General features: G+C 41.3%; 2 protein-coding genes across 3 annotated transcripts in view; both read right to left on the reverse strand.

The window, feature by feature from the left end:
- Nucleotides 1–205: 205 nt before the first annotated feature.
- Nucleotides 206–5,674, reverse strand: LOC140935977 (carboxypeptidase Q-like). The gene is made up of 5 exons (XM_073385557.1): nt 5,534–5,674; nt 3,955–4,459; nt 3,633–3,810; nt 2,787–2,962; nt 206–962 (listed from the first exon to the last, which is right to left on the reverse strand). The coding sequence occupies exons 2-5, from the start codon at nt 4,450–4,452 to the stop codon at nt 393–395; spliced, it is 1,422 nt and encodes a 473-aa protein (XP_073241658.1). The 5' UTR covers nt 4,453–4,459; nt 5,534–5,674; the 3' UTR covers nt 206–392.
- A 562-nt stretch (nt 5,675–6,236) lies between these two features.
- Nucleotides 6,237–12,702, reverse strand: part of LOC140934886 (carboxypeptidase Q-like) — a 40,671-nt gene continuing 34,205 nt past the window's right edge. For both annotated transcript variants that reach the window (XM_073384448.1, XM_073384450.1), the window contains exons 3-5: nt 8,480–8,657; nt 8,219–8,394; nt 6,237–7,242 (exon numbers count right to left, since the gene is read on the reverse strand). In XM_073384448.1, coding sequence (XP_073240549.1) covers nt 6,673–7,242; nt 8,219–8,394; nt 8,480–8,657 — 924 coding nt within the window. In that variant the 3' untranslated portion in view covers nt 6,237–6,672. The remainder of the gene's footprint in view (nt 7,243–8,218; nt 8,395–8,479; nt 8,658–12,702) is intronic.

Consider the following 12,702-nt stretch of genomic DNA (forward strand, 5'->3'; position numbering starts at 1 on the left):
TTCATTTTCTATTGACAAAAAAAAAATGCCCCATGCATTTTTACTAAAAAAAAATTACACTAATGAGATATAAAATTGTGATTTTGTTAGTATACTACGGTTTCGAAATCGAATGCTACTACCAGTCACTACTTAATCTTTGAATTCCTTTTAAAAACGGTGATCATTTAAAAGTTTATATTTATATTATATTTAAAAGTTTATATTTATATTGAGAGAGTGTTTCATCAATCTAGTTCCCAGGGTCCTTTCCATTATTCCTTCGGAAGAGAGAGGACCCTGGGAACGAGATTGGTGATTCATCCAATATCATAGAACCACTTCGATCGATGTCTGGACTAGTCGGATAAAACACTCTGCGATCTTGTTTGATATCATCACTTCTATCAGTGCTACTCTCTGGGTAGCATATCGTCTAGGTTAGCTACAGAATAAGCTACTACAGCCCACACTGCAGCACAAAGATCCAAAGTATCAGGGTCTTCTACCGTCATGGTGTCGCCATTTGTATGATGAAAATAAAAATACTTCTGATTGGCATTGTCTAAAGATCCACCTGGAACCCCATCACGTATCCAGAACGTAATATCACCATCAACCTCCGTCACAGTAAGCTTGGAGGCATTTATTGGGTTTAAAAGTGTCATGATTTCCTTCATTATAGCAGCGGCTTTTTTACCGCCCTTGAAGCTTATACCTAAAGGCGTGAATGTTCCAATGTCTGACTCCATTACTAGGCTAAAATTACCAGCGTTTGCCTTATGACGGTTGTAGTACTGTTGAGCACCAAGCAGACCCTCTTCTTCGCCTGTCCAAAGCACCATACGCATTGTGCGTTTTGGTTTAAGGTTCAACTGACGGACTACTGACAGGGCTTGCCATGAAATAAACGCCCCTCCTCCATCATCCATTGCACCCTGGCCCACATCCCAACTGTCTAGATGTCCACTTACAAGGACAACCTGCATAAAAAGAAATGAGATTTGCGCCCGGTTTTCTCTAGCAAAAAACGCTTAATCATAAGAAAAAGAGTTTGCACAGGGAAGTATGCACTTGCTAGCTTGCGAGAAAGATCTCCATTTCGAGTGGCAAGCAGAGAGAACCGCGCGAGAACGAGCGAGTGAAGAATCTCGAGCGCCACTCGCGCGTTACTTCACGCGATATCCTCCAGGGTCCAGTTGTTTGAAATGTGGATAACACTTTTCACTGGGTAAATCTCCAGGGCCTAGTTCCTGAAATGCCGATTTGCGTTAATCCAGGGTTAAAATTTTGTTCCGGTTTGTATTTTACATTCCTATGCATTGCTAAGGGTAACATTTTATGTTATCATTACTGTATCTCGTAGTAAAGACTCAACAGTATTTTGTAACCTCGAGTTGAATGTTCTTAGACGAGAAAACCGAGGTTGACATTTGGCCTAATCCTGTGCTCAACTTAACTATTTTCGAGGGACCGGGCCCAGGGCTCCATCCAGTGGACAATTAGCAATTATTGAATGAGGCTGAGTAGGATATGACCGAATTCAATAATTGTTTTTTTATTCCTTTAAAATAATTCCAAGTTTAAAAACAATCTAAAACGTGCTAACCTCAGTCTATGTAAGTTCATATCGATAATGCATCTTTATCGGGAAGTTTAGGAGATTAAGGTCTGCAAATATACTCCAAATGGCAGATGTTGTCCGTCGAGTTGTCTTCTTGCTGTTCTTATCTTGCGATGTTTTTAGGCAATATTTCGACGTGAAACGAGTAAAATGTTCCGCGACAGTTCTGCCATTTTGTTCTACCTACCAAAACAACTCAACCTCGTCCCCAGGTTTTCTCGGTCAAAGGTTCAATAACCTGCAACCAGGCTGCACTACTGACGTCATTTTCACGTCATCAGTTCAATATGACAAATTATTTCCAAAATTGGTCAACAGCAGCTGGTTATGGTGAATTATGCGCGTGGTTTTAACCAATCAGAAACGGAGAAGTATTTTGAATGAATTATAACTTAATTTGTTTCCCTAACACTTATCCACTGTACTGGATAGTGGATGACCCACTGGATAGCGCTATCCAAAGTTTGAACAACCAGTGCCATGAGGATGGAGATGAGATGGACCATGAGATGGATCCTTTTGTATTTTCTGTGTTATTGATACATGAACCTTCTTTTCGCGGGTGGGTTTTGACCGGTTATTTTTTTGTTTCACTCAATTTTGTGGCGGTTTCCATTGTTTGAATTATGATAGCGGAGTACCCTGAGTAATAAATTTTGGTTATCTATGTTACGGAGAAAATTCGGCAATCACGTGACCGTATGCCCGTCCACCCGTCCATCCGCACCACAGGGAAACCGATGTGAAATTTCATTTTCTAGCAAGTGTGGCAACCTGCATTAAACTTGATTTTAGACTTCCATACTAAGCTTAACTGACAGCTGTCAAAACAGGGTATCTGCTGACTAGTATCACATGACCGTACTGTGGGCTCAGATGTCAATGCATCTACAATCCTGGACAAAAGTCTTGGGACACTTTTGTATGATGACTTCTGTGGCATTTTCCAATTCACACAGGCCCTGCAGCCCCTCCCCTCATTCCACAAGTAATTACCGTTACAATATTTAAAAAATGACTCCTGGGTTCAAACCTTTCACAATATTTAAACAGGAGCTTCACTTTAAGCTCTGGCTAAATCTATCTATTAAAATTTGGTGACACAGTTCCTTTGATACAGGTCTGATTGTGTGTGTGTCTCTATGTTTTAACAAAGTTTCTTATCAAGAAAAAGATCAAATACCTGCTCAGGATAAACACTTCCTTTTACTTCAGCCACAGTGTTCCTAGACACTGCTGGTGGTAGCGTCTTGGCTTCCATTTTCAAGTTAACCACAATCTTTGTTCCTCGAGCAGCCATCCTTGTCATCATTTCTGCATCTTCCACCGTTATGCAAGCTGTAGGGATCTTCTTTACACCTGTGCATGACAAACAAACAAACAAAAAAAAAAGTTCAAGAAAACAAAGCAAACCACACCCCTTAGGGCTACACTCAAGTATTACACCAAAGTGTGATGCACACACGAACTTCTTTAGAGAGAAATTTAGGTTTCAAGCATTTCTTGAGTAGCAGGAAAAAGAAAGAATATTCTTGTGAGGCATGGTGGGATTGTGGGATTGTGGAAGATTATTCTTTCAGTGGTCTTATAGCTCATTTCTTAAGGCCACTATCCTTTGCTCTATTCTATTTAAAAATGACACAGTTCTCTCAATTTTCAGTTATTTCAATGGAATTTTCAGGTAAACTTCAAATGGCGTTTTGCTTTTTTCTCGGGCGCCTTGAAAAAATCATGCTCATTCTGGGATGGTTTGAAAACTTGATCTCTTCCCCCTGCAAATGTCAGATGACAAAGTTGTCCTTGCTGTTAAAAACTGGTGACTATCACAAAGGGTAAAAAGGGAAATGGATCAGCATGGGTCATTACAGGTGGTTTAGAGATGAATGGGTTTAACCACTTGACATAAAACACTTGAGAAGTGCAAAAAAGAACTCGCTTGCAGCTTCTCATCACTGTTCCTAAGAATCTGCACAAACTGACATACATGTCACTAAAAACACAGTGGACATTTTGCCAAAATCCACATTACCTCCTTGATAATCTTGCCAGCCAGTGTGAGGTGAGTAGATGGAGAAGGGTGTTACAGAGCGGATAAGAGAAGCTACTGCCCCAAGCTTAGCAGCCTCGGAAGCACCACGATCACGGTAGATCACCGAAGTACCATAATCCACCCACTTCTCATTGTATACCACTATCTTACCCTTCACCTGACAGTATAAAAAATATAACGTAATGAACGATAAATGCAAGTGCCTTCTGAGTACTAGTCATGAGATCTCAATGACAAGTTTCAAACTTTCTTAATTATCATAAAAATAAGTTATAGCACACACATGTTCATAAGAAAATACCTCAGCAGCTTTTTCATGAAGTTCGTCAAATGATTGGACAACCAGAACTTCAGCAGTAATGCCATCTGGAGTTGTACCAACACTGCCACCCAAGCCAAGCAATGCGATGGGATAATTCCTTGGCAATATCATATGCGCTGATTCTTTACCTCGTACCCAATGTGTCACATTTACTTCCTCACCATGCACATTATCCAGTTTATCTTGCTGTAATTCTTCCAGCATGTAATCTATTGCATGTTCAAGATTTGTAGAACCTGCAATACGGCTGCCAAAAGTGTCCACGAATGTTGCCAACCTTTTGTACACTTGGTGTTTTCCTGGGCCTTTAGTTAAGAAGTCTATAATCTTGTTGGCATCGTCTCTGAGGCTTTCTATTTCATCTTTCAGCTTATGGCTTTTAAACTTATGTGAGGCTTGTTTGGTTGCAGTCATTGCAAATGAAATTGCACATAAATGTATAAATATGATGATTTGCCCTGTGGTCCACCAAGCCATGATTGTCCTGTTAGAGTAAGTTTTACACGTATAAACTTAAAAAGGTGTTTTAAAAAGGTTGTAACATATCAGGGAGTACAAGTTCATCAAATATTTAATCTGACCTGGGCTGCAGTAATTTGTTTTAAAATACTACTACACAAACCCAAAAATTTGGCAAAAATACTTATTCTAAGGAACTCATTCAGCACCAGTTGTGATGGATATTTTCTAAATGATTCTAATCAAAACTTGGAAAAAACCAAGGAGGGGTCTTAGCTATTTACCGCCCATAATGTGTGTAAGTATGAAGAAATTCATATGATACGTGCATTTATTCTATAAACACCAACTAAGACCCTGTTTACATGGAGTGGGGGACCCCGGTCTAGTGGGGTAAGTTTCTTTTGTTTTGTGTCCCCCAGAGCATGAAAACAAAAGAAACTTACCCCACTAGACTGGGGTCCCCCACTCCATGTAAACAGGCCCTAAATACCAGATGAGCTTTCGCGCGAAAACATGATATCTTCACACATGAAAATAAACATGTTATTTTCACACGTGAAAATATCAACGCGCCTTTCGTGGGATAAAACTGTTTCAGTGAAATGGTTTGGTATTTCATTGGTGTTTATATAATAAATAGAACATTAGATGGCCGCTTGGAGATACGAAATTTCTCTTGTCGTGTTACGAGTGAAATATTTTCAACACTCGAAGAGAAATTTCGTATCTCCGCGAGGCCATGTAATATCCTCTATATGCTTGACAATATTAGAAGAAGACAAAAGAACAATGATTTATACAACTCGATCGGCTGTACTGAGGTCACGTGAGGAAATTGCAAACTTAGTTCAAAATTCATTTCCGCATATATATTACAGTCAAGCCATCAGTAATTGCGGATAAATACAATTTTTTTGAAAATGAATCTGTTTAGTTCAATCCTTCTACCAGTATAGCCCAGTGGAATTAAGTTACAATTAACTTACTCATCCGTTAGGAAACCTGTTACTTTGTTTCAAGTACGTTCAAGTGAAGAGCGCTACGGGTGATTCTCATTATGGTAATACAGTGATCCCTATTTATTAAAATACCTTACCTTTAAGCTTGAAGGTACGATATGAATGAAAAGAACGTTAACAACAAAAAAAATCCTCAGTGAATGTCCTCAAGACTGAAAACGGCCGACATTTTCGAATGAAGTGGAGATTTACGCGTGATGACTGCGTAGAAAATTGGCAAGCTGTTATTGATGGTCATGTGATTTTGCCGCTGAAGGAATCCGGACTCTGAAATCTGGGATCCTTTGCTGTGGAATCTGCACGCTCTGGCCCCGGTTCCTGAAAGGCCGATTAGCGCTAATCAAACATTAAAATGATGTTATCATCATTGAGTCTCGGAGTAAAGACACAACATTATTTTGTAAGCTCGCTTGAAATTTGGCTTATAAATCCTGGGTTATAAAACTTAACCATCTTTCGAGGAACCGGGCCCTGGGTTTTGGAATCCGAAATACAGCTCAACGAATTCAGAATCCCACTAACATGTTCCACTGACAAAGAATCCAGAATCCAGGACCTGGAATCGGAGCGAGAATTTGCCTTTATGTAAAAGAAGAAATTTGAAAAACAAGGTTAGGCCCGGTCCACATGAATCAGGGCAGGCTGAATTCTAAAACCGCACGCCTAACTGAGCGCTTCGCTTTTCGCACATTTTGTTAATCGCAGAGAAGCGAGGGCGAAACGCGAGTGTTTGGTGACGAATGATCGAAGCGCTTCCTTTGCGCGCATCGAGGGAGGGACGGTCTAGGTACGAGGCAGTTAAATGACGGTCGACCTTGCGACCTTGGAAAGCCTTGGCTTTCTTGGTTAGTTCCTGTACGGCGGCTTCTCAGGCCTCCTGCTCCTGTTCTCGGTCGCAATGCATTTCGCTGAACCGGGAAAAAACTGTCTCTGACCACGTCGGCCGCGCACAATAATGAGAGAAACGAGGGTCATGGAGGGGTCCGATTTTCGATCCTAGAGATCTCCTCTATTGCGCATACTTATTACTCATGAGTAGAGTCAAAAGCGTGAACTCTGGGATCGAGAATGGGAGGGGTTCCTAACGCTTTGTCTATTCTCATCAAGTTTGTCACGGAAACTATTTGAAACTGAACTGATTTTCGTGTATGAATGCATGGTAGGCCGAATAAAACACTCTTTCATCATGTGTTTGATATATAACTGCTATATATATTTACTCTCTGGGTAGCATATCATCTAGATCAGCTACAGAATAAGCCACTACAGCCCACAATGCGGCACAAAGATCCAAAGTATCAGGGTCTTCTACCGTCATGGTGTCGCCATTTGTATGATGAAAATAAAAGTACTTTCCATTGGCGTTATCTAGGGATCCACCTGGAACCCCATCAAGAGTCCACCATTCAACATCACCATCAACGTTGGTCTCAGTGAGCTTAGAGGCATTTATTGCCTCCAGAAGACTCATGATCTCTTTCATTACCAGAGTGGCATTTTCAGTGCCCTCAAAGCTTATGCCTAAAGGTGTAAATGTTCCAATGTCTGACTCCATTACCAAGCTAAAGTTACCGGCGTTTGCCTTATGACGGTTGTAATACTGTTGAGCACCAAAATAACCTTCTTCTTCGCCTGTCCAAAGCACCATACGTATTGTGCGTTTTGGTTTAAGGTTCAACTGACGGACTACTGACAGGGCTTGCCATGAAATAAACGCCCCTCCTCCATCATCCATTGCACCCTGGCCCACATCCCAGCTGTCTAGATGTCCACTTACAAGAACAACCTACATTAAAGGAAATAAAATGATTTTTGCTGAAAAAAAAAACAAAGTTGGCAAGGATTCCCTCGTCTAAACTTGTTTGCTATGTTGTTAGTTCTTGTTCTTCCTTTTTGTTTCGGCGTAATTTAAGATTTGCGTAAAACGCACTGGACAAAAAATTAGTCATTAATATTCAGATCATTATTTGAACCCCCTGGTTGACACTGGCAAAAATGTCCTCTTTACCTTAGATACAAATAAGGGGACAATGAGATCATTTAAAACCAATTGGCACTAGGGACAAAATTACAAACATAAACATAAGATTGAGCAAAAAGAAGTCGGGGGGGGGGGGGGGGAGTACTCGACAATGGGGAGGCTTTAGTCTCAGCCACAAGTTGCTCGGCAACTTTCTGGCAACTTTTGCCATTTGGTCGAATTTGGAGCAACTTTTCACGGCGGATTTTGGGGGCAACTACGTTGTTAGCAACTTATGGGAATCACAAAGTCCTCTAATACTGTTTAAACCTTTTAAAACATCACAGAAAGAAAATTTCAGTTCTTTGATGTTATAGATAACAAATAACAACGTGGGAATTCAGCCTTGTGTGCTTGATCCGTTATCATGCTCTGAGATTTAGTCGCTACACCTACGGAGGCTGGAGCTCGGGACTATTCTGAGGGATTAGTTTCGCAGTATTTTGATGTATCATTTTACATCTTAAAATTGCTCCTTTATAACTTAATTCAAACTGTTGTATTCGAAAAATGTAATATTCAGTTCCAACCGTGTACTTTGCCGTTACAATTTCTCATGTATTGCTACTTTCCTAAATAAACGGATCAGAAAATAGAAAATACATTTCGGTAGTTGGGTCCTTGTTTGGCCTCGTTAGCACCCCCCCCCCCCCATAAAATCTTGGTTACGGGCCTGTAAGTGCGCGTTTCTGCCAGCGCTTTTAACAACGTTTCTTATCAGCTGAAGAAGAAAATGAAATACCTGTTCAGGATAAACACTTCCTTTTACTTCAGCGATGGTGTTCCTAGATACTGCGGGTGGTAACATCTTGGCCTCCATTTTTAAGTTAATCACTATCTTTGTTCCTCGAGCAGCCATCCTTGCCATCATTTCTGTATCTTCCACTGTTATACACGCTGAGGGGATCTTCTTTACACCTTTATAAAACAAGTAAGCCACACCCATTTCAAAACGAACTTGCCACTATTTACCAAAGCTTTCTTACTCTCACTGGTAATTTACCTTTTTGATAATCTTGCCAGCCAGTGTGAGGAGAGTAGATGGAGAGTGGCGTAACAGAGCGGATGAGAGAAGCTACTGCCCCAAGCTTAGCAGCCTCGGAAGCACCACGATTACGATAGATCACCGTAGTATCATAATCCACCCACTTTTCATTATACACCACTATTTTACCCTTTACCTATACAAAATAGACAAAGTATGATAAATAACAGAGCTGTATAAGTACTACATGAGTTGACAATAATATATTTCTATACATTTTTCTTAAAGTCGAACCTCCCATAAGCGACCACCAGAAATTTGAAAATTTACGGTTCGCTTAGGAGAATCGAACCACGAGGGTCTCTCCTCAAAAGGGGACTGGACACATCTACTTTTAGTTACGTTATGTGTAGTCTCATATTCCCACTAAAAGTTCTTCTTATACTCTATAACAGCAAGGTCTTCGTAAGGTCTAGCACACTCGGCAATAGGGAACTTAAGAAAGAGACGTTTTCGGGGCGACGGCAACTTCAACCGGACGTGTCATCATCATTTGTTGGATATTGCGCATGCTCGTGCTCACCACCTTGCCGTCCCGTTAAGCCGTCCCGTCGGCGACGTGAAACTGGTCTGTTTGGCGCACGGGCGGCCCAGACGTAGTATGTGTCACTGAAAGAAGAATTAGATAGTACCTACAATTGCAAAACTCAACAAAATGCCACTTAAACCGGCCAGGAAAGACAAGGATACGTTCAGTTGAAGGTATCTTAGCTTTGTTTTGTAATTTTTTGACTTTTGGACTATTTTAGTTCATGGGAGTTTCGACGACTCATCGAATTAATTTGTCCATGTGAATAACTCATTCAGTGACACATACTACGTCTGGGCCGCCTGTGGAGTATTTAACTTTCATTTCAATCAGGTCTGTTGCGTTTAGCAACCAAAATTTTGCAGATTATCTTTCTTAAATTGTCCTTGTTTTCTTTGAGGGACATTTCAAGCTCGATTTCCAAGCTCTGTTATCTAAACTTACATCTTTGAATGTTTCTATGTTTTCATGTCACAGGGTCAAGATCCAACTTGGCAAACAGCCAACCGTAAGTGAGCTTGACATGGACAAAATTGTCCTACGAGCTAAATAAAAGTATCCAGAAAAAAATATGAACTCCGATATTTTAATTGTGTGTTTTTAGTTCGCTCTTTTCGTTAGAATATCGTATAAATGAAACGCATTGAAAATTCTATAAAATAGTAGGTAATACCCTGTACTAACGTGGGAATACTGAAATAAAGTTGTTGCCGTTGTTGTTGTTCTTGCATGCAAGTATTTCCCAGGAATTATTTCAATACCAAACTAAGAATACGGTTCCTTGGTAGCATTTTAATGTTCCTGTCATTTGCAAGGCTCCGGCAAGCCTGTGGGGATCTTTTTTTTTTCAGCACGAAATTCTGCCTTGCGCTCGCTGCATCCCCCATGTTTTTTTTTTGCGTGAATGGATCGTAACTATCCCGGGAAAAATCGAAATTTTTGGACACATAATTTTCCCACAAAACAAGAAACTCTTCATCCGATACATGCTGTCTCCACAGCATATATTAATTCTCTTAATTCTTTATGTGAAGCCATATTTTCCTCTTCGGTATTCTTCTAATTAAAGGCGCCGTCCTCCTTAGTTCACTGCGATCTTAATGTTCAATTTTTGACAGGAAGCGACGGCTGCCTCAGTTCCAGGCTTTCTCTGCCAGTCCGGTCGCCGTCACCCCAAAAAAGTCTCCATCTTAAGTTCCCAACTGTTGTCACCGTTGTCACCGTTGTAACAGTTGTCCCTGTTGTAATCGTTGTCACTGTTGTCGCTCTTGTCATCGTTGTCACTGTTGTCAGTGTTGTCACCGTTGACATCGTTGTCACTGTTGTCACTGTTGTAAACGTTGTCACTGTTAACACTGTTGTCACCGTTCTAACTGTTGTCACCGTTGTCACTGTTGTCGTTGATGTCATCGCTATCACTGTCGTCACGTTTGTAACTGTTGTCACCGTTTTCATTGTTGTGACTGTTGTCTCTGTTGTCTCTGTTGCCATCGTTGTCACTCTTGTAACTCTTGTCACCATTGTCACTGTTGTCGCTGTTGTCACCGTTGTCACTGTTGTCACCGTTGTCACCGTTGTCACTGTTGTCACCGTTGTCATCGTTGTCACTGTTGTCACTGTTAAAACTGTTGTCATCGTGGTCACTGTTGTCACTGTTGTCACCTTTGTCGCTGTGTCACTGTTTTCACCGTTGTCACCGTTGTCACTGTAGTCGCTGTTGTCACCGTTGTCACTATTGTGACTGATGTCATCATTGTCATTGCTGTCACTGTTATTAGCGTTGTCATCGTTGTCACTGTTGTCACAGTTGTCATAGTTCTCACTGTTTTCACTGTTGACACTGTTGTCACTGTTGTCACTGTTGTCACTGTTGTCACCGTTGTCACTGTTCGCAGTGTTGTCGCCGTTGTCACCATTGTCACTATTGTCACCGTAGTCACTGTTGACGCTGTTGTCACCGTTATCACCTTGGTCACTCTTGTCACTGTAATTACCGTTCTCATCTTTCTCACTGTTGTCACTTTTATCAATGTAAGCACTTTTATCACTGTTGTTACTCTTGTCACCATTGTTACTGTTGTCACGGTTGTCACCGTTGTTACTGTTGTCAGCGTTCTCACCGTTCCCACTGTTGTCACCGTTGTCACCGTTGTCACTGTTGTTACTGTTTTCACCGTTGTTACTGTTGTCACCGTTGTCATATTTGTCACTGTTGTCACTGTTGTCATCAATGTCACCGTTGTCACTGTTGTGACTGTTGTCCCCGTTGTCATCGTTGTCACTGTTGGCACTGTTGTCACTGATGTCATCTTTCTCGCTGTTGTCACCGTTGTCACCGTTGTGACTGTTGTCACTGTTGAAAAAGTTGTCGCGGTTCTCACCGTTCTAATTGTTGTCACTGTTGTCATCATTATCACTGCTGTCACTGTTGTCACTGTTGTCACTGTTGTGACCGTTGTCAACGTTGTGACTGTTGTCACTCTTGTCACTGTTGTAATCATTGTCACTATTCTCACAGTCGTCATAGTTCTCACACTATGCACTGTTGTCACTGTTGTCAGCGTTGTCACTGTTGTCACCATTTTCAACGTTGTGACTGTTGTCACTGTTGTCACTGCTGTCATCGTAGTCACTGCTGTTACTGTTGTCACAGTTGTCATAGTTCTCACTGTTTTCACTGTTGGTAGTGTTGTCACTGTTGTCACAGTTGTCACCGTTGTCACTGTCGTCACTGTTGTCACTGTTTTCACGGTTGTCACCGTTGTCACTGTTGTCACCGTTGTCACTGTTGTCACCTTTGTCATATAGTTGTCACTGTTTTCCCTGTTGTCACTGTGGTCACTGTTGTCATCGTTGTCACTGTTGTCACCGTTGTCACTGATGTCACCGTTGTCACTGTTGTCAGAGTTGTCACTGTTGTCACCGTTGTCAGAGTTGTCACTGTTGTCACTGTTGTCACTGTTGTCATCGTTCTCATCGTTGTCACCGCTGTCTCTGTTGTCATTGTTGTCACCGTTGTCACCTTTTTCACTGTTGTCACTGTTCTCACCATTGTCACCGTTGTCACTGTTGTCATCGTAGTCACTGCTGTCAATGTTGTCACACTTGTCATAGTTCTCACTGTTTAAACTGATGTCACCGTTGTGACTGTTGTCACCGTTCTCACTGTTGTCACCGCTGTCACTGTTGTCCCTGTTGTCACCATTGTCACTGTTGTCACCTTTGTCATAGTTGTCACTATTTTCACTGTTGTCACTTTTGTCAACTTTGTCATAGTTGACACTGTTGTCACTGTTGTCACTGTTGTCATCATCGTCACTGTTGTTACCGTTGTCACTGGTGTCACCATTGTCACTGTTGTCACAGTTGTCACTGTTGTCACCGTTGTCATAGTTGTCACTGTTGTCATCGTTGTCACCACTGTCACTGTTGTCACTGTTGTCACTGTTTTCACTGTTGTCACCGTTGTCACTGTTGTCACCTTTCTAATAGTTTTCACTGTTTTCACCGTTGTCACTGTTGTCATTGTTTTTACTTTTCTCACTGTTGTCACTATTGTCACCGTTGTCACTGTAGTCACTTTTGTCATAGTTGTCACTGTTTTCACTGTTGTCACTGTTGTCATTGTTTTCACTGTTTTCACTGTTGTCAC

Source organism: Porites lutea, chromosome 4 (genome assembly GCF_958299795.1).
Source record: "Porites lutea chromosome 4, jaPorLute2.1, whole genome shotgun sequence".
Lineage (NCBI taxonomy): Eukaryota > Metazoa > Cnidaria > Anthozoa > Scleractinia > Poritidae > Porites > Porites lutea.

Excerpts from the sequence above, each read along its gene's own strand:
- LOC140935977 (XM_073385557.1), bottom strand. The coding sequence starts at position 4,452 with ATGGCTTGGTGGACCACAGGGCAAATCATCATATTTATACATTTATGT. Across the intron at positions 2,963-3,632 it reads CTGGCAAGATTATCAAGGAG|GTGTAAAGAAGATCCCTACA; the intron begins GTAATGTGGATT and ends TGTCATGCACAG. Across the intron at positions 963-2,786 it reads GAAGTGTTTATCCTGAGCAG|GTTGTCCTTGTAAGTGGACA; the intron begins GTATTTGATCTT and ends CTTTTTATGCAG.